General features: G+C 44.3%; 1 protein-coding gene across 6 annotated transcripts in view; it reads right to left on the bottom strand.

The window, feature by feature from the left end:
- The window catches only part of GRM1 (glutamate metabotropic receptor 1), a 258,147-nt gene that overhangs the window by 96,958 nt on the left and 138,567 nt on the right, over positions 1 to 22,622 (bottom strand). For all 6 annotated transcript variants that reach the window (XM_074948570.1, XM_074948569.1, XM_074948564.1 and 3 more), the window contains exon 4: positions 164 to 399. In XM_074948570.1, the coding sequence (XP_074804671.1) occupies positions 164 to 399 (236 nt within the window). The remainder of the gene's footprint in view (positions 1 to 163; positions 400 to 22,622) is intronic.

The raw sequence follows: 22,622 nt of genomic DNA, 5'->3' as shown, positions 1-22,622 counted from the left end.
CTTGCATAGCCAATGAAAATAGCACATCTGTTAGTGAGGGCTTTGGTCTGAGAGCTCTGAGTTGAGCATTTCTCACCAGCACTAACTTCACAATAAGAAATCAGGGGAAGATGGGTTTCTCAAACCACATAGATCCAGATGAAAAAAGGATTTAATTCTTTACCGGTGCAGTTCTTTTGAAAGTTGGGGTTCTCCAGAGGGTGTCCTGGAAGACGACACTGGAATCTGTGCTGCCAGAATTCAGGAAACCAGGGATTTCGGGTGTTGGTGTCCAAACGTAACTTCAAAAAATAGTCATCAAATGACAAGACCTCTGGGGACTGCAGTTTGATAGTGATTCCTCCATTTGCTTCAGGTTCATAACCTTCAATTACTTCATCTCTGTCTGCCCAGCCATCACTGAAAAGAGGGAAGGAAAAATTGTTACAGAGATACAGGAATCTGGTGTGAAAGATCACCTAGACAAAACCAAGTTGACACCCTTGAAAAGATACTGTCAAGGAGCTATCCAAAGCCCATTCCAAGTGAGTCAAAAATGTATGCATAGAAGTGAAAAGCTAATTGGAAAAATTAAGGTGACTGCTCTGGCTAGCAACGTCTAACTATTGTCATACTGAGGGCTGATTAACTCATTTGGAATGAAAGGGAGATATTTATCTTCAAACTGATTTCTTTGTCCCACTTGAAATAGTCTAGCTATGCTTCGGACGTGGGATGCTATATTTTTTGTGATTGAGAGAATACTGCATTCCTCATTCTATTCTGTAAGGGTCTAAACTCAATGGAATAATAATGATTTTTCAAAACCCTGGCACTTTAACACTACATAGCTGTGATCTCAGCAATCATGGCTCTGGAAGCTAGCAGAATAATTCAAATCAAACAAACAGAGAAATGCATCAGGGTGGAAGAGAGAGTGGGGAGGAAGAATGCATAGGAAAATTGAATCAATTGAAAAGAAAGCCACACACTGTTTTTGCTCCTTTTGGAAATCTATGAAAACATGTTTTTCTTACAAACAAATGGCTTTTATTTATTTTTACTGTCAATCCAAACTGACAGTGCTAAAAATAAAGACAATTCTAAAACCCTGAGGAGAGAAAAAAAATATTTCCCTGACCATATTACTTGATGAAGAGTCAATTTAGTGGTTTTGAATGAGGTCACTTGGCTTAGCATCTGATTTTTAAGTTCGTTCACTAACTCCAAGTTCACTAATTTAGCTGCATTCTCCAATTCTTCTTTGACTCCCCTTAGAACACACTTAGGTTTAATTTATGTGCAAATGTAAGTCAGCCCACTTTAATTTTAGTGTGCATAGCCATGTCTCCAGAGAAATAGATTATTTTGACATCTAAAGAACTAGCTGCATCCATCTGGAATGACAACAGCAGCACTGAAAGAATTTAATCTGTTTGCTTCAGCAACAGCAGCAAGGAGATCAACAAAATCAATGTGACTGACCACTAAGAAAAGAACATCTGGCCTATAGCCACCAAAACATAGGCTCCTTCCAGTCTGAATCTGCATTGATTATGCAGAACTCCCAACAGATACATTTACATGGGCTCCATTCTAAGGAGTAGACCGTACCTTATGCAGAGCCCTGAGCAAGGTGGAGTGCTTAGACTGACCAGAGATACACCTTTCAAGGCAGGATTCCCTCTTTCCTTCCCTCTTGCTGTGGCCCCATATACCTCTAGCAATTTAGGATACCCCCTGCAATAGGTCAGCTGTGCAGTTCTGGAGAGGGGAGGAAACCAGGGCTCTTCCTATTCTCACCCCTCCTTAGCCGTTTGCTTGGGGGAATAATTGGGTGCACAGTGCCCACTTACTCCTCAGCACCTATACCCAAGGACTGAGTACCACATGCATAGGTGTAGGGGGGTGGGGGGAGGTATTTTATAGTCCATATAGTGCAAATACCAATCTAGCCCTATAAAAACAGGAGAGGTCCAAAATCTGTTTCTTTTAAGTAGGAAAACAAACAAAAGGTCACTCCAGCAGCAAAAGTAATTACATCCTAATTTCACAATTACTTCATTATGTGTCACGTTTGTGGTTTTCAACAAACCATAGAGTCAAGTAGGATAATTACTGAGTCAGAAGGATTTATTAAATCAAGTCACTGAGAACTTTACAAAGATTTATATACAGCTTTGGCTTGGAAAATGTTGCCACTTCACACTGAAGGCAAAGGACAGTGTTTCTGCTAATGCTGGAGACAAGGTGTCAAATTCTTTGAGTTACAGGTGATGGAAGAGCTGCCTTGATTTGAAATGTTGACTGCCTAGTGTTTCTGCGGTGTCTTCCAGCCCAGCAAAGGCTTGTTACTCCTCAAATTCCCCATGTGCTTAAATCTACCCGAAACCAGATGTCAGCTAAATTTGCAGAAATATGTTGTAATCAAGCAAAGCTTTGTTAGCAACCATTCTTGTGATAATTTGGGAGCCCAATCCTGCTTTCAGTGATGTCAGTGGGAGAAGAGGAATCCCTGGCTGCTCTGTTAGGAGCTGGGTGCCAGACTACCACCTGGGGAATCGTGGCAAAACTAAAGCTTGTTCTATTGCCACCTGGAGTTCCTGCAAACACCAGTGACAGCAGGTGCTGAATATGGAACATGGGACTCTGCAGGGCTAGTTCAGATCAACAGGGGGCTCCCTCTTTATTGCTGAATGCCAGTGTTCACCCTTCTCCAGTCTCACCAAGAAGTGTATAAGTAAATTTGGTTGGGGTGGGGGGCAGTCTTAAGAGGGGAGAGAATGGTTCTGAGCCTCCAAAGGATGTTTCCAGTGGCAGGAAGAGGAGGTTCTGAAGTGGGGCTGGGGTCACTAGAGGTAGGGAGAAAGCTCTGACCCTGTGGATTTGGGCAGATTTTGAGCCTCACTAGATCTGGTGAGTGCAGGAGGGGCTTGGGGCAGGCTAGAAGAGAGGCGGCGTGATTTCGGAGCCAAGGTGAAGGTTCTGAAGTGTGGAGTGGTGTCCTTAGCCTGGGGGCCAGAGTTCTGAGCCTAGGGGTGTCAGGTAGGAGGAAATTTCTGGGCATGAAGGGGTGGGGTTGGAAGAAGTCTAGGGACCTCTGAGCCTGGATGGAGGTGAGGTACTTTGGAAGGATTGAGTATGGGTGGATGCTATAAATGGAAGACAGTAAGGATATATAGGAAGGTAAGAGAAAGTTGGGAGGGTTAGGGGGATGGAAAGAAGCAATAATTGAAAAAAATGGTACAGGAAGAACAGAGGTGCAGGAAAATACGGTTTTCTCCCCATTTTTCCAATATGTCCCAGTTTTTCATTTTGAAAAGAGGAGGGTGGTGGAAGAGGGGCCTCTGTAAAAACCTCCCCAGTGTTCTCCTCCCAACCCTGTGCTAGAGTCCTAGCATTTCACTTTTAAAATGTGGTCAAACTGCAAGGGAGGCAGTCAGGGTGGGAAGGGCTCTTGTATTGTGGTCCCTGCCACCCTACTATTTATGTTGGACACTAGAGACCACTGCAAAGGTGCAATGCTTCTGATGATTCAGGACCACAGACATCATGGGCACCAGGTAGTCATGTACGTGGAGCACAGGAATGCTGGCACCATGCACACACCCATCTTATTATTATTAATCACATTTTTAATGGAAGTGCCTAGGGACCACTGACGCTCAGGGCCCCGTTGTGCAAGGCCCTGAACAAGCAAAGAGGAGCAGATGGTCCCCATTACAAAGAGTTATAATCTAAATAGACACGACAAAGGGTAGGGGAAAGGGATAGAACACACAGTGTGATCCACGTTATAGTGGCAAACGTTAACTTCTCTACCTCCTGAGGTGTTTTATTAACTAACCACAGAAAGATCTAAGGAACGGAGGAACATGGAGTGTGCAAGGCTATCACAAACTGAAACACTTGGGCAGGGATGTTTGCATCCCAGAGAGGGCAGCTGTACACCTACAAGTGAAGACCCCAATCCTGCTATTGAATCTGTGTGGGCACATTTGGGTAGGTCTACATGTATGGTGGTGTGTACAGTACAGATGCTGCATGCCCAGTCAGCACGGGTATAAAGGACGGTGTAGACAGCAAGACATGGCTCAGTGGAGTAGAGTGCCCAGACACACCTGACTCCTACGGTATGCACCCTTCACAGCCCTCAACACCTTAAAGCTGCGGCTCCCATGTCTGCACTACTATTTTTAGCAGGGTAGTGTCCTGCTGCCTCGCTGCCGACTTCCCTGCTGCAGGGAGCTGCCAGAGCCTTTCCCTGCTGCAGGAGAAAAGGCTCCAGCAGCAGGAGGCAGCGCACAGAGACTCCAGCAGCTCCCCACTGCTGGAGCCTTTCACTGCAGCAGGTAGCTGCACGTACCCTATATGCTGCCACAAGTGTAGGCAAGGTCTTAATGTAGCTCTGTGCATTTGCAAACATCTACCTGTGTGTGGAGCTGACTGCAGAATCAGGGCCAAGAAATTACACATTGATGTGCTTCAAAGGGGGTCCTGAACATCCTATTAGGTCAGTGAGTTGTTGGCAAATGCAGGTTGTTTCATGGTGTTGGAGCTCTAATAGAAAAAAACATTAATTAATCCGTTCTTGACTAGGCAGTAGTGGTCCCCTTTTCAGGGGAAAATGTTACGGCTGCGATTTTCAAAGCAGCCTAAGGGAATTAGGTGCCAAATCCCAGTCTAAATGATTTTTTATTGTGAAAAAAATAGGATCACAAAGGCCTTGCACAAGTTTGGTGAAACGAAGGCTCCCAGACCTGAAGAAGAGTTCTCTGTGGCTTGAAACTTGTCTCTCTCACCAACAGAAGATGGTCCAATAAAAGATATTAGCTCACCCCACCTTGGGTCTCGGATATCCTGGGACCGACATGGCTACAACGACACTACATGCGTACATGAAAGATTGGTATTGCTTATGGATGCCACAAGGTGGCAACATATCCACTAACTGTATTGCCCATTACAGTTACCGTCTGATCGTGTTTGCTGTGCAGTGTTGTAGTCTTGAGATAGTCTGGTAGCTGCTGCTGTATGAAGGCCTTTAAAGTGAGTGCAGAAAAGCAGCTAGAAGGGGACATGTGTGTGGGTGTAGAACTAGGAGCAGCATTTGCTCACTGTCAGAAAAAAGAGGCAACCAACTGGTTTCATTACTGTTTCATGCTGTTTGTCACAATCAAAGCAGTTGCCAGTTCTCTGCAAGATGCTCTTCGTCTCTCTCCCAATTTAGTTACTGAAACCCTCATGCTGCTAAATACAAATGCAGGGGTGACAGCCACACACACACAAAAATCAGATCAAATGGGAAATACCCCAAAGTTACCTATCTTTAAGCACAGAGCTGTTAATATTGATTGATTTAGGGAAAGGGAAATCAAAGGGTTTTTCTTTTATTTAGATTTATTACCTCAATGGTGTGTTACACTAGACATTTCTGAACTGCAGTTTAAATAGCAACACCCAAATCTGTTGTATTTTTTGAAACCCAGACTTTAACATGGCACATATATTCCCGTGATTCCAACATACTGAGAAATAAAATGGATTTCTTGTTTTTTTTCCCAAACAAGAACATACTGTCAGCTGTTTTTTTGCATGGATTGATGAGACAACCAGCAATCAAGCATTCTATTTTCATCCTCTTCAAGACCTTAACTCTGACGCTGTGCTCTGCTCCACTTCCCAGTGCAGTTCTCAATGCATTAACATTCCAGATGCTTTTTCCAAGCAAAGAAAGAAAGAAACAGGAGACTGATTAATAAGAATACATGAAAGATACATGGCGCTTTTCATCGGCAGGTATTAATATCGCCATTTTATAGATAAGGTAAATGAGACAGATGCCAGTCCTACAGTCTTATATGCATGGATGGATCCTTGCATCCACACAAAGCTCCACTGACTTCATGGTCTGGGGCTGCAGAAGGGAGCTGATTGCGATGCTTTCATGTTTGCAGCGTTGGACACTTGCCCATTGGCAGCCGTGTCAAATATTTTTGGATTAGCCAATTAACTGTATATTTGTATTTTGGTTAAAGTATTTATATTGCTGTTAATTTAATTTTTGTTTTTTATTTCACAGTACTAAAATAGAAGATGCTAAGTGTTGAAACTGATTCGGAAAAAAATCCTTTATACACGCTAAAGAAATGAATCTTGCCTTGTATTTTTAAATTCTAGCAAAGGGGCCTATAATCTAGAATGGTGCTTTTTTGGCATATATTGTTATAAATCCATATTATATATTCTTGCTTTTCTCTCCTTTCCATACAACCAAAGCACTTCCATACAAACGAAGTATTTGCCTTTGACCCCCACAAAGCACGTTTCTGAACACCCTCCTCATCACTGCTTTGCCAGTTATGTTTAACTTCTAAATGATTTAAACATGGGATTTTCTTTTCACTTTCATTTATTTTTGTTTTTAAATGAAAAACAGTTGTACCTCGGGATATTTTGAAATTTTAATCGAAAGTCAACTTGCAGGAAAGTCTCCTGATAGAAGGCTACCTACCATTAGCCAGATAAAAGTGTTTCAAAGCACTAGAGATCCTAGTAGTGACATGTGAATCTTAAACCATTTGGCGTTCAAGTCAGATAAACGCCCAGTATTCCGGGTGCTTATCCAAACTAACAGAACTTCTTGAGTCTGTAACGCCTGTCTGTATATCTCATAACAAATGGAATCTCTTATGGACTTCTGGTACTTCCTCGGGTAGATATTGGCTCAATACAAAAACTTCAGATAGATTCCTGTCTCAGCAGGTGGAAATAGTACTATAAGAGCCTCTCTTGTGGTATTTTGGCAGGACTTGTTGCACTTCAAACCAAGCTTAGTTTACAGGGCTAACCAAGCAAGTGCAAATGCCTCAGGTATCCTTATTTCACAAGCAGTTCCACTGCAGCCAGTGTAGTCTGCTACTACTCAACTTGATTACATGATTAAAGGTGACAGAATCTGGCCCAGAGTAAATTCCGTAAGAGGAAAACAAAACAGTCATTGAGAGGTCAGGGCATCTCTCCTGGAGTTTTTTTTTTTTAAAAGTACTTGTCATTTTGCTCAACCTAGTACATTCTAGAGGCAAAACATTAGTTCATTTCTGAGCCAAGATGAAAGGCAGCACTGGCAACAATAAAGAGAGGGATAAATTCTACAAAAAGCAGGAATGTGGATATTTTATGTTCACGTAGCATACACACCATACAAAACACTATGCTAAGAGAATGCAGAGGTTGTCAAGCATTCAGGAATCAGGAATTGGCAAAGTAACTTCTCCCCTCTTCTGTGTATGCATTGAGGATCTAATTTAATGGCCACTGAGGTCAGTTGAAAGACTCAAATTAAATTCAATACACATTGAATTTACACATTTTATACCAGAGCAAGTAGTTCAGTAGTTGCTGAAGTGATCCCAAAATATAGTTAGTTAAGTAGATCCTTTTGAATGAATGGTACTGTGAAAGGAATCTACAGTAGAACAATAAATGGTAGATCATTGTGTTTCACACAAAATAAATGACACTGATTTGACTTTGCAGAGTTTTTGGAATGCTTGTTTAAAAAATGCAGATGATAATCTCATGAACCATGATGGATTGTCTGTTTTGTAAATGTGTGTTTAGGAAGTTTTATTTACCATATGCGGTGCATATATTTGCATATTATTTACATAATGTAAGTTAACTGTCTATCATATCGATATGTTCTTTGGGGGTCTTTACTGTGAAGATTCTTGATACTATTTGCATCTACAATATTTTGTAAGTGTGGCTGCTATACTCATGTAGTGAGGTTTTAACCATTCTCAAAGGTGCACACTGGTGCATAACCTGGAAAATCACACGTACATACCACACACACACACCACACGCACATTCTCATGGGCAATAGCTGATTTTCAAAGGTATATACATGCTTCCTACCCTGCTGCTTGACGGGAGGATGGGAATCCTAATTCTGCATATTAGAAGTGCATAACATTATGAAGCTTTGTGAATGTGTCACTTCTTTTCTAAAGAAAATGTGTGTGGGGGTTAGGGAGAAGGTCAATTTTCAAACATAGACAAATAAATATGAAATCCAAATCCTTGCACAGTCAGATCATCAAGCAGGCATATAAAATACATGTAAGGACTGATTTGTGCACCCAGATATAAGATTTTGATGTTTTAAGGCATGCATGTTCTTTAACTCTGTATCAGTTCCAGGGAAATCTTTGTTGAACTTATTATTGTTTATATGCTGGGGGTAACAGCTGAACTGTGATTGTGGCCTGATTATGCTAGGCAACGTACGTACAGAGAGAAAGAGAGAGTCCCCACCTCAAAGAGCTTATTGCATAGATATAGTACCTTTTTAGGAAGATAAACCAAGCGGCATCCCAGCTGAGAATTCCATCCATGAATATACAAAACTAAGTGACTAGACTGTGCCTTGGTCCTCCATGGTCATCCGAGGGAAAAGAGAGAATAAGGCCCCTCCATTCTCCACACAAGATTGACCCAGATCTTGGATCCAGGTGTGAAGAGATGAGAACAGAGCCTGTGCACCTCATACTTCCCCCTGTGAGTAAGTGATCAGGGAGTGGGCAGAGAGGCACCGGGAGTAAGTAAGTGGAGACAGGGTTCCATCTCCTGTGTGCCAATCAGCAGAGCTAGCTGGATGCCTGGGTGCGAGTACGCTGCATTTTGTAAAGGATTGATGCAGTATGTTCTGTGCTTTTCCTTACTTTGGCTTCTAGTGACCCACAAAACCAAGGAAATAGCTTGAACTCACTTTTCCACCTCTCCTGTTCCCAAGCTGTGCAGGGCTCAGCGCAGCGGAGGAGCTAGCCTTTAGAGTTTTCCTAAATGTTGACTATCACAGATGGGCCCATAATTTTCCTTTAATGTTTATATTTCTAAGGGTATGTCTACACTACGGAATAAGGTCGAATTTATAGAAGTCGGTTTTTTAGAAATCGGTTTTATATATTCGAGTGTGTGTGTCCCCACAGAAGTGCATTAAGTGCATTAACTCCGCGGAGTGCTTCCACAGTACCAAGGCTAGAGTCGACTTCCAGAGCGTTGCACTGTGGGTAGCTATCCCACAGTTCCCGCAGTCTCCGCTGCCCATTGGAATTCTGGGTTGAGATCCCAATGCCTGATGGGGCTGAAACATTGTCGCGGGTGGTTCTGGGTACATATTGTCCGGCCCCCGTTCCCTCCCTCCCTCCGTGAAGGCAAGGGCAGACAATTGTTTCGCGCCTTTTTTCCTGAGTTACCTGTGCGGACACCATACCACCGCAAGCATGGAGCCCGCTCAGGTAACCGTCACCGTACGTCTCCTGGGTGCTGGCAGACGCGGTACGGCATTGCTACACAGTAGTAGCAACCCATTGCCTTGTGGCAGCAGACGGTACAATACGACTGGTAGCCGTCCTCGTCATGTCCGAGGTACTCCTGGTCGCCTGTGTGAGGTCGATCAGGAGCGCCTGGGCAGACATGGGTGCAGGGACTAAATTTTTAGTGACTTGACCAGGTCATTCTCTTAAGTCCGGCAGTCAGTCCTATTGAACCGTCTTATGGTGAGCAGGTAGGCAATATGTCCTTCTGCACCGTCTGCTGCCAGCCAAAGATGTAAAAGATAGATGGAGTGGATCAAAACAAGAAATAGACCAGATTTGTTTTGTACTCATTTGCCTCCTCCCCTGTCTAGGGGACTCATTCCTCTAGTCACACTGCAGTCACTCACAGAGAAGGTGCAGCGAGGTAAATCTAGCCATGTATCAATCAGAGGCCAGGCTAACCTCCTTGTTCCAATAAGAACAATAACTTAGGTGCACCATTTCTTATTGGAACCCTCCGTGAAGTCCTGCCTGAACTACTCCTTGATGTAAAGCCACCCCCTTTGTGGATTTTAGCCCCCTGAAGCCAACCCTGTAAGCCGTGTCGTCAGTCGCCCCTCCCTCCGTCAGAGCAACGGCAGACAATCATTCCGCGCCTTTTTTCTGTGCGGACGCCATACCAAGGCAAGCATGGAGTCCGCTCAGCTCACTTTGGCAATTAGGAGCACATTAAACACCACACGCATTATCCAGCAGTATATGCAGCACCAGAACCTGGCAAAGCGCTACCGGGCGAGGAGGCGACGTCAGCGCGGTCACGTGAGTGATCAGGACATGGACACAGATTTCTCTGAAAGCATGGGCCCTGCCAATGCATGCATCATGGTGCTAATGGGGCAGGTTCATGCTGTGGAACGCCGATTCTGGGCTCGGGAAACAAGCACAGACTGGTGGGACCGCATAGTGTTGCAGGTCTGGGACGATTCCCAGTGGCTGCGAAACTTTCGCATGCATAAGGGCACTTTCATGGAACTTTGTGACTTGCTTTCCCCTGCCCTGAAGCGCATGAATACCAAGATGAGAGCAGCCCTCACAGTTGAGAAGCGAGTGGCGATAGCCCTGTGGAAGCTTGCAACGCCAGACAGCTACCGGTCAGTTGGGAATCAATTTGGAGTGGGCAAATCTACTGTTGGGGCTGCTGTGATGCAAGTAGCCCACGCAATCAAAGATCTGCTGATATCAAGGGTAGTGACCCTGGGAAATGTGCAGGTCATAGTGGATGGCTTTGCTGCAATGGGATTCCCTAATTGTGGTGGGGCCATAGACGGAACCCATATCCCTATCTTGGCACCGGAGCACCAAGCCGGCGAGTACATAAACCGCAAGGGGTACTTTTCAATAGTGCTGCAAGCTCTGGTGGATCACAAGGGACGTTTCACCAACATCAACGTGGGATGGCCGGGAAAGGTACATGACGCTCGCATCTTCAGGAACTCTGGTCTGTTTCAAAAGCTTCAAGAAGGGACTTTATTCCCAGACCAGAAAATAACTGTTGGTGATGTTGAAATGCCTATATGTATCCTTGGGGACCCAGCCTACCCCTTAATGCCATGGCTCATGAAGCCATACACAGGCAGCCTGGACAGTAGTCAGGAGCTGTTCAACTACAGGCTGAGCAAGTGCAGAATGGTGGTAGAATGTGCATTTGGACGTTTAAAGGCGCGCTGGTGCAGTTTACTGACTCGCTTAGACCTCAGCGAAACCAATATTCCAACTGTTATTACTTGCTGTGTGCTCCACAATATCTGTGAGAGTAAGGGGGAGATGTTTATGGCGGGGTGGGAGGTTGAGGCAAATCGCCTGGCTGCTGGTTACGCGCAGCCAGACACCAGGGCGGTTAGAAGAGCACAGGAGGGCGCGGTACGCATCAGAGAGGCTTTGAAAACCAGTTTCATGACTGGCCAGGCTACGGTGTGAAAGTTCTGTTTGTTTCTCCTTGATGAAACCCCCCACCCCTTGGTTCACTCTACTTCCCTGTAAGCTAACCACCCTCTCCTCCTCCCTTCGATCACCGCTTGCAGAGGCAATAAAGTCATTGTTGCTTCACATTCATGCATTCTTTATTCATTCATCACACAAATAGGGGGATGACTACCAAGGTAGCCCAGGAGGGGTGGTGGAGGAGGGAAGGAAAATGCCACACAGCACTTTAAAAGTTTACAACTTTAAAATTTATTGAATGACAGCCTTCTTTTTTGGAGGCAATCCTCTGTGGTGGAGTGGCTGGTTGGCCGGAGGCCCCCCCCACCGCGTTCTTGGGCATCTGGGTGAGGAGCCTATGGAACTTGGGGAGGAGGGCAGTTGGTTACACAGGGTCTGTAGTGGCAGTCTGTGCTCCAGCTGCCTTTGCTGCAGCTCAACCATACACTGGAACATATTGGTTTGATCCTCCAGCAGCCTCAGCATTGAATCCTGCCTCCTCTCATCACGCTGCCGCCACATTTGAGCTTCAGCCCTGTCTTCAGCCCGCCACTTACTCTCTTCAGCCCGCCACTTACTCTCTTCAGCCCACCACCTCTCCTCCTGGTCATTTTGTGCTTTCCTGCAGTCTGACATTATTTGCCTCCACGCATTCGTCTGTGCTCTGTCAGTGTGGGAGGACAGCATGAGCTTGGAGAACATTTCATCTCGAGTGCGTTTTTTTTTCTTTCTAATCTTCACTAGCCTCTGGGAAGGAGAAGATCCTGTGATCATTGAAACACATGCAGCTGGTGGAGAAAAAAAAAGGGACAGTGGTATTTAAAAAGACACATTTTATAAAACACTGGCTACACTCTTTCAGGGTAAACCTTGCTGTTAACATTACATACATAGCACATGTGCTTTCGTTACAAGGTCGCATTTTGCCTCCCCCCACCGCGTGGCTACCCCCTCAACCCTCCCCCCTCCCTGTGGCTAACAGCGGGGAACATTTCTGTTCAGCCGCAGGCAAACAGCCCAGCAGGAATGGGCTCCTCTGAGTGTCCCCTGAAGAAAAGCACCCTATTTCAACCAGGTGACCATGGATTATATCTCACTCTCCTGAGGATAACACAGAGAGATAAAGAACGGATGTTGCTTGAACGCCAGCAAACATACACTGCAATGCTTTGTTGTACAATGATTCCCGAGTACGTGTTACTGGCCTGGAGTGGTAAAGTGTCCTACCATGAAGGACGCAATAAGTCTGCCCTCCCCAGAAACCTTTTGCAAAGGCTTTGGGAGTATATCCAGGAGAGCCACGAATGCCAGGGCAAAGCAATCCTTTCACATGCTTGCTTTTAAACCATGTATAGTATTTTAAAAGGTACACTCACCGGAGGTCCCTTCTCCGCCTGCTGGGTCCAGGAGGCAGCCTTGGGTGGGTTCAGGGGGTACTGGCTCCAGGTCCAGGGTGAGAAACAGTTCCTGGCTGTCGGGAAAACCGGTTTCTCCGCTTGCTTGCTGTGAGCTATCTACAACCTCATCATCATCATCATCTTCTTCGTCCCCAAAACCTGCTTCCGTATTGCCTCCATCTCCATTGAAGGAGTCAAACAACACGGCTGGGGTAGTGGTGGCTGAACCCCCTAAAATGGCATGCAGCTCATCTTAGAAGCAGCATGTTTGGGGCTCTGACCCGGAGCGGCCGTTCGCCTCTCTGGTTTTCTGGTAGGCTTGCCTCAGCTCCTTCAGTTTCACGCGGCACTGCTTCGGGTCCCTGTTATGGCCTCTGTCCTTCATGCCCTGGGAGATTTTGACAAAGGTTTTGGCATTTCGAAAACTGGAACGGAGTTCTGATAGCACGGATTCCTCTCCCCATACAGCGATCAGATCCCGTACCTCCCGTTCGGTCCATGCTGGAGCTCTTTTGCGATTCTGAGACTCCATCATGGTCACCTCTGCTGATGAGCTCTGCATGGTCACCTGCAGCTTGCCACGCTGGCCAAACAGGAAATGAGATTCAAAAGTTTGCGGTTCTTTTCCTGTCTACCTGGCCAGTGCATCTGAGTTGAGAGTGCTGTCCAGAGCGGTCAAAATGGAGCACTCTGGGATAGCTCCCAGAGGCCAATACCGTCGAATTGTGTCCACAGTACCCCAAATTCGACCCGGCAAGGCCGATTTAAGCGCTAATCCACTTGTCAGGGGTGGAGTATGGAAATCGATTTTAAGAGCCCTTTAAGTCGAAATAAAGGGCTTCATCGTGTGGACGGGTGCAGGTTTACATCGATTTAATGCTGCTAAATTCGACCTAAAGTCCTAGTGTAGACCAGGGCTAATGTGATTCTCATTAAGAGAGTCACCCTCTAGCTCAACCCTCTTATAAGATAAGATTTAACAAAGATTTCCTGGAACTGATACGGACAGTGAGGTTTAGAAATCTCCTTTTTGAAGGCAGGGAGGCCAATTTTCAAACAGGGATGTCTAAACAGGATATCCTAAGCTTTGCATTTAGTTGCAGAAATTGGTATTTCTTCATGTCTTCTGTATCTAGGTACTGTGACAAAGTTCCTGCTCTACCTTGGTGGGTCTTGCGCTTATTGGTGGATTTGCTCGCCTTGGAGCTTCACGGCAGCCCTCAGCTTGGCCGTTCTTCTGAACCCACAGTCCAGGTCGACTCCTCCTGTGTCTGACCAGGAGTTGGGAGGATTTGGGGGGAACCCGGGCCCGCCCTCTACTCCGGGTTCCAGCCCAGGGCCCTGTGGAATGCAGCTGTCTAGAGTGCCTCCTGGAACAGCTGTGCGACAGCTACAACTCGCTGGGCTACTTCCCTATGGCCTCCTCCCAACACCTTCTTTATCCTCACCATAGGTCCTTCCTCCTCGTGTCTGATAATGCTTGTACACCTCAGTCCTCCAACAGTCCGCGTTCTCACTCTCAGCTCCTAGTGCCTCTTGCTCCCAACTCCCCACACGCACACCACAAACTGAAGTGAGCTCCTTTTTAAAACCCAGGTGCCCTGATTAGCCTGCCTTAATTGATTCTAGCAGCTTCTTGATTGGCTGCAGGTGTTCTAATCAGCCTGTCTTAATGGTCTCCAGAAGGTTCCTGATTGTTCTGGAACCTTCCCTGTTACCTTACCCAGGGAAAAGGGACCTAGTTAGCCTGGGGCTAATATATCTGCCTTCTATTACTCTCCTATAGCCATCTGGCCCGACCCTGTCACAGTACATGAGTGTGTAAGGATTCTGACCCAGCTGTTTACGTGACCATGTTTAAAAACTAAGCCTCCACATGCACTGTACAGGAATTACTTCACTAGCTATGCAAATGTAGCCACCTCTGGGGTGGAATGCAGCTGCTATTTAACACAAAAAAAGAATACACAGTAGTTCAGGCCAAGAAGTTAAGAACACTCTGTTCAATTCAAATTACTATTATGGGCTTCAACATGTCAATTTAAATAAAACAGAAAACAAGAGGTAATGTTATGTTAGGTTTTATGTTATGTTATAAAAAGTGTGTGATAGAACAGCAGCTCTGGTGGAGTGGTAAATCAAAGCTGAACAAACTGTAGAAAATGTTTCCACAACTATCTGTGAATTCTAAAACAAAGGTAAAACTGACCATGTCCATAACCCTTGTTTATTTGCTTTCTGTGAGCATTTGAACGAACAGTTGTGAATAATGAATTTTTATCACAAATATTCACCAAAAGTTAATCTAAAATTGTATGCTCAATTATAAAATTCACAATTCACATTATTTTGGTTGGTTACAGAAGTCATCCAGTCAGTAAGCAGAAGCAATATCAGGAAACTTCTGTAACCCACCAAAACAGCATGCGTTGCATTATATCTGTAATGAACAGATCGTGAACAATTTGCAGACTGAGAATTACTTGTGAAAGAAGCTAGTGAATAATTTGAATAATGAATTCACTTGAGAATTAGGCAACCTGTTCACAGACAGTTAGTGAACAGGGGGGTGGCGGTTGGGAAGAAAAATTCATTGAATAATTATTTGTTTTGAATAATTCACTCAGGCTTGCAACTCATGATTTCACATCCAATCCAAAGCAACTGTTGCTAGAGAACTTTCAAAGTAATATTTATTCATTCTTTGGTATTTATTGCTTTTTAAAAGCACCTTTTCCAAAGCTGTAGATATTTGTCCAATGTGGCAGAGCTCCGACCTTGTCCCCGTGGGTCCCGCACTTCCAGGCGGTTTATTCTAGCTTCAGAGGCTCACTGCAACCCTCCACGTAGCCCTTCTCTCTCAAGGGCCAGGGATACAGTCTACTGAGCCCTTTCCATCATAAGCCAGCAATGGAGGTTGGTGAGAGAGTTCCCACAGTCTCTGTTGCTCCTATGGCCTCATGACAAAACAATTTAGCCTCCTGTCCTGACAGGGGCCTGTTTTCCCCTCCCAGGAGGTGTTTCTGTAGTGGTGGGTTGGGGGGAACCCAGGGCCACCCTCTACTCCGGGTTCCGGCCCAGGAACCCTAATGGTAGCAGCTGTTGGCAGACAACCTTTTACTGCCAGAGTTGCTACATTTCCCTGGGCCACTTCCCCACAGCTCTCCTGCTTCTCCTTTCTTCACCCTTACCAATGACTTGAGGGTGTCTTCATTAACCAGCCCTTCAGCCGCACTTCCTCTCCTCTGGCTCCTCTCTGTCTGACTGGAGTGAGCCCTTTTATATTATCAGAGGGGTCTTAATTAGAGTCAGGTGGTCACATTAGCTTAATGGCCTCACCTGACTCTTTGCAGGTTAATTCGAGTCAGATGTTCTCATTAGCATGGAGCAGCCCCTGCTCTGGTCGGTCAGGGAACAGAAAACTGTAATCCAGTGGCCAGTATATCTGCCTTCTGCTACTCTGCTGTACCCAGCTGGCCTGGGTCTATCATACCAATTATTTTAATTAGACAAAGGTAAGGGTAAAAATTCCAACTATGATGAGTTGCCCATCTGAACCAAGCCCAGCTCACCAAATATCAATAATGTCTATCATCCAAGCACTCTCTACCCATCATCCTACACTCTCAACAAAGACTTACAAAAGAGATGAACCTCGAAATGTGCCTGAAGGTCAATTCATGCTATGCCAGTCCAGGGCGGGAATAGATGGGGACACAGCAAGTTCCAATGTTGAGGATCTCTCTCAGAAAACACCCTGCCACCAACCCTCCTCCCTTGCAGCCTGAGGGCTGTCACAGTACTTTAAGCTTCTCCACTAGTCACAACCATAGCAAGAGAAAAATGGTTTCACAGAGCCAGCTGCCACCCCATTATTACTCAAAATTACAACTCTGACTTCAAAATAATTGGTAGCCAGTGTAAATCATGGTGTAATATTCCATTGCCATGAATGGAAGTTGGATAAGGACAAAAAGCAAGTTCGTTTTGACCATGGCCAACCTTCCCAACCACTAAGTGAAGTTCCCTAAGGCACAGAGGATGGACATCTGCTGCCACATGTCAGGATGGAGGTGTGAAGCTTAGTCCCCTATGCAGTCAGCCAACTGTAAACACTAGATCATGAGGGGACTGAGCCATAGCCTCGCCTGCTCCCCATCCCTTTTTGGATACCATGCACATGAGCATTGGGGCTGGGATTCTATTCTAGTCATTCTATTCTGGCTGGGTTCTTAGGCTGTAGTCATTACCAGGCTATTTGAGTCTCTCCCAATGATGTACAAACAAAGTGACAAGCATCTGTCAGGTATGGCTCCTTCTCCATTACTCTTCCTGGCAGGGGAGCCTGTGTCTGGCAGTGTTTGAAGCAGCAAAGTCAAAGAAATGTGCCTTGCACTTGGAATGGGAAGTGTTTCTCCTGTACATTATGCAAGAAAGAAGGCTACTTATGCTTTCTCTCCCTACTGCATACCCAGTTAATAGCCAGACAAAATCTGGCCCTATGTTAAAAGCTTATTCCATTTCTCCATTAAGTTGTCACATCATTGGAGAATAATTACACTTCACACAAACCCTGAAGACTCAATGGAATAGTCACCCCCCAGCTGCCAAATAAAACACCCCTTAAAATTCACAAACTGATTGTATATAGTTTTTCTGCTCTTATGTAATATAATTGGCCAAATTTTCTGATTTAGCATCATTTACATTAAAGTCAGTAACTTACCCAAATTCTTCAATTTATGTTGGTAATTCTAGCAGGTTTGCCTATTTAGTAATTCTCTTTGTATACAAAAAATTGGTTCTAAGCACACTATTTTGGTTATTAAGGAGATAATCTTGTAGACCTATCACCATGTACAAGCTCTTCTTTCAGATGCATATCTCACTACAGCTACTCAGGGTTTTGTCACGTTGACATTAGATGCCTGTATGGTACACCTGAACACCATTCAGAAGCTTACATTAGTGCATAATGCAGCTGTCCACCTATATCCAGATTGTTAACCTTTTGCTCATGTTAATGAGCAGCTATTCACCCCATTTGTCCCATTGAGTATGGTGTTCTCAATCTAGCCCTCAGGAAGCAGAGTTTGATCAAGCTGGTACATTGCACACTCATTGCATTCCTCTGGGCATATTACACCATGATCTTCCCTGGCTTCAAATTATTTCTCTCTCTGGTCCAAAGACTGTTCCACTGTGGATAAATATTTAAATATCATTGGTCTGGGGTTGGAGGTCAGGGGAAGAAATCAAACAAATGAATAACTCTGTAGCCTGGTGGTTAGCGCACCCGCGTGGGAGACCTGGGGTCCAGTCCCCCTGCTCCAAACCTACTCCAATCATTTATCCACAGTGGAACAGCTTCAACCGGAGAAACTGAGGGAACCCTCATATCAGAATATCCCATAGCTCAGTGGTTCAAGCACTCTTCTGTGAGATGGGAGATGCTTGTTCAAATCCTTTCTTCCCTCTGGCAGAAGGGGAATTGAACCTGGGTCTCCCATATCCCAGGTGTGTGCTCTAACCAGTGGGCTAAAAATTATAAGGTGGGCACCACCACCTCCTTCTCTGGCTATTTTGTGTGGAGCGAGACAGGTACCTAACTGATTTTTCACAATGAATGCCTCTGGGTGCCTAAGCCACCTGACTCCAGGAGAGGGGTTTCCCTTCATGGGTCGCTAACCAGAGAAATGCCTATCTCAGAAATGGGAGGGGTTTATCATAAACCTTTGTTGTCAGCATCTCCCATTGGCTAGGCTTAGATGGCTTCCTGCCTAGCATACTGGCTTTTGTGGGTTGCATTTTTAGGTGCCTAGCTCTCCCCATTCGTTGTATAGGTGTCTAACTCAGCTTTGTGGAGCACTGTGTCATTCTGGTTATTTTCTAGGCACCTAAAAGTTAGGCATCATGATACTCAGCATTGCTGTGCCTAAGTCCCTTGGTGGATCCCACCCTGAGTAGTTAAAGTTAACTTCACCAGATGAAAAGTCAGAGAAAGAGTTTTGAACAAGAAAGTGATTGGCAAGTTTGCCACACCATCAGTTCTCAATCTGTAGTCCATTGGTGGTCTATGGAGCATTTCTGGCAGTCTGCAAATAGCTGATAGCACCATGTGAGCAATCTCCCCTTCCTATTTCCAGATATTAAATCACATTGAAAGGCAGCTAAAATTGCATTACCTGACTCATATTACCTTTCCATGTAAAAAAAAATGCTGAACTTGCCGCAAAATCATGTAATACATTTGCAGAGAGAATGGAAAGGATCCACAAAGAGGACTTGGCCCATGCAACAATCTTTTTAAGATACGGTCCGTATTATGAAAAAGTTTTAGAATCCCTACCTTACACCACCATTCTACTATTACAGATTAGATATTTTAGTAATGATTTATGGTTAGATGGGAAAGGAGTTTCAAAACTATAAGGAAGCTGGGGAGTCCCCAGATGTTCTTCTGTTGTAACATAGCTGGTGTTGGGCCTGCTTTGAGCAGGGAGTTGGACTAGATGACCTCCTGAGGTCTCTTCCAACCCTGATATTCTATGATAGATTCGTAGTATGGAAAAGGCTGAGGACCACTGTCCTATCTCAAAGGAACTCAATGCATTTCTGCCTCTACTGTCAATATATGAAAACAAAAATTTCAAACCCAGGTCAGTAAAAGGTAACTTCAAAGACTGTGGAAAAGCCATTTATTATACGTTCAGCAACATATTCAACATACAAACTTTTTTTATTCATCCATTTAAAATCTAGTAAAACCCCACAATTCTCAAGATTTGCCATATTCACAATATATTTATGAATCACAAAACATGGCAGCTAAGGCAAAAAGGAGGAGGCTTTAAACAGAGATCTTTCAGGAAAAGAAAAATATATTGTTGCAGACATGAACATAAAAGCATCTGGATCCAATCTATAAAGCTTTGAATAGTTTTGGTACGGAGGAATTGCTTTTATGAAGAAATGTAGGAAGAAGTATTGAGGGAGGTGAAAAGGGCCAGATATTTGTGTGTTTTATGCCCAGCTCTGAGTAAAGAGAAGCATGTAGTTGCACTGCCTCAGGAGAAACCCCAGAAGATATGACATGTCAGTGGCCCCTCACCTCCCAGGACACCCAGGTTTTGCTGGGGTGTGCATGTGCGGGGGAGGAGGCGGTAATTTGCTGCAGCCCTTTTTGAGGTTGCATCTTGCTTCATACTGCATGGACAGCCAGCCAATGCTTCATTTGTCAAGAAAGAGGTGTCAGGGCTCAAGCAATTTGTCAAGCAATTAGGTGTTGGGCTCAAGCAATATTTTTACATTCATAACTGATACAGCAAGCCCAGATGTGCTGAGGCTATGAACCACCAAGCCTAGAGGTGCCCAGGGCTCAGCCCTGGCACAAATTAAGCATTGCAGCCAGCTCTGCTTACTCCCCTTTCTTCCCACTTTACTTGCTTCCTGACATGCAAACTCTATATTTCCCCCAACACTCAGAGATACAATGTGGGGAATACTAACATGACTGTGCAAAAGGGCAGGGATGGGAGGAAATCCTTACTCCCCCACTATTGCCCAGTGTTTGGGGTAGCCACAAACTAGCCCACAGAGAGCTAGTGCCTCATCTTTCATATGTGCTTCTGCAGGGGAAAATTATTACACAGTAAAATAGGCCTGATTCTGAACCGCTTATTCTTGTGTGGTAGCACTTACTCATTTGAATAGTCGTATGAAAATCAATGGGACTACTCATGTAAGTAAACACTGTTCAGTGTGGGAAAGGTTTGCAGAACTGGGCCATATAACAGCAGTACTTTCATCAGTCAGATTTAAAAAGTTACATGGCAATAGGACATCAGACTGCTATGAGAAAATGTGGGATGTCAGGATATTTCACACATATTTGGGGGTTGTGCTCTAAAATGGAAAAATATTAGACACAAACATGCAGACAAACTTAAGATATTCCAAGTGCAATTTTCCAACATAACCTATTTTGGGGACTGTCATTGGAAAATCAACAGTATTTGAAATATAAAGAATTCATCTCTCACTTACTATCTGCAGCTAACTTTATTTCAAATCATAGAAATAGGAAGAAAACCTTTAATGACAACATCTTGGTTTAACAACATCTAGAAAATATCACTGATTTAAAAAAAATGCATACAACCCGCCCCTTGCCACCACCATCACCAATGACAGAACTGAGTAGTGTCTTTAGAAATTTGGTTACCTTTTCCTGAAAACACAGGCAAACTATAACTCTTCAGCAAACAAGCCCAGTCATGCTCAGTTTTTGTTTTCTAATTAACTTACAAACAGGCATCAATTGTTAAAACTTATTGAGAGAACTTCCTTCTTTTTGTATTGTTATTTCCAATTGGTTTTTGTACTGATATGAAAAATCTAATACAGTTTATATATGAATAAACAAAATAGTTAAATAAATGGGAATATCACTCTCCCTGCCATCAGATCCACTTCTGGCAGGCCACAGACACCACGGCTGCCAAATAAAACTCACATGCAGATGTAGGGTAGCACTCCTGGCTACAAAATGTTGGCTATTGCTACTGAACACAACACGGTCAACTCATCCTCCCTTCTCCCTCTCTCACCCGCTTACCTGTTTCCTCCACCTGTTATGTCTTGCTTTCTACACTGTAAACTCTTTCAGGCAGGAAATGCCATTGACTATACGTTTATGCATTGCCTAGCAGAATGGGGCTCAACCTGGTCAAGACTGCTAGATGCTACCACAATATAACTGATAAACAATAATCACACCACTTGCCTCCACCACTTGAACAGAGACTGTCTATTCGCTGTTAATACTTAGTATAGCTTGTCTTCTGTGGCCTGCACTAAAGTGCAACATAGGCAAATATGCACAGCCAGTACTTTACATCCTGAAGGCTACAAATAGGGACACATTGATATCCCTATTGAAATATACTGAACTAGGAGAGCTTTTCCCCCATCGCCCAGTCTCCTTTATGTCACTTGATCCCATTTATATGCATGGGGTAAAGAAGCAATCCTTTGATATTCTGTGTATGTGTACAGACGAGAGAGAAAGAGAGAGCGAGCTCTCTTGGGTAAGCATCATGAAACTAATGATCAATAAAAGTAATATTTACTACCTCAGTTTTTATTGCCTGGGTAGGGAATTCTGCATCTCAGGGCTCTAAATCTGCAGACCAGCCTGAAGACTGCCCTGGGACTGTGCTTTCTAATAACCAAATAAGACTGTCCTTACAGTAACAAAGAGATACATCTCTTTGTTGTGTGGCTGCCTATTCAATGGCCAGAAATAGGAAGGGTTATTCTGGCAAGGGGCTGACAGGGAAGAGCCTGAGGGAATTTGTTTGATAAAATAGCATTTTAAAATAGTAGGGTCAAGATGTCCCAGAAAAACATCTCCTGTAGAAGCGTTTCATAATACTTAAGGAACTAAAAATTAGTGCATGAAGCAGAGTACGGACATATTAGGTTTTTTTGTCTGAAATCCCACAGCCTAATTAACAGGACAATTTGCTTTTTGTTGTAGCAAAACAATTAACTCATTTAAAGCCAATGTAAATTGCTACTGCTGCTGTATCTTTCTCCACCAGAGCATCTTCACCACAATCTCATCAATGCCAGCCACGCTTTAGTAACCCTCATTATTCCTTAGCTGCTGTGGAGAGGGTTTTCTATTTCACATTTACAGGATTTATGTTTACTTGTTCCAACTGGACAGATACAAACATGGGGAAGGGCAATTTATCCTCTCTGAACCTGAGGTAGGAAAAGGAATCTACGATATAACGGTAACTTTCCAGACTTCTTGTGTTTCCTCTCTCTCTCTCTCTCTTTAAAATAAGTAATAGCTGCATATACTGTATACTCCAATGTTAAAAATTGTTGGAAAGAAATGGGACTTTGAGTCTATCTAGGGGCCAGTCCT

The sequence above is a fragment of the Natator depressus genome, chromosome 3, assembly GCF_965152275.1.
Source record: "Natator depressus isolate rNatDep1 chromosome 3, rNatDep2.hap1, whole genome shotgun sequence".
In the NCBI taxonomy this organism is placed as follows: domain Eukaryota; kingdom Metazoa; phylum Chordata; order Testudines; family Cheloniidae; genus Natator; species Natator depressus.
This window is presented reverse-complemented; position numbering and strand designations above follow the sequence as displayed.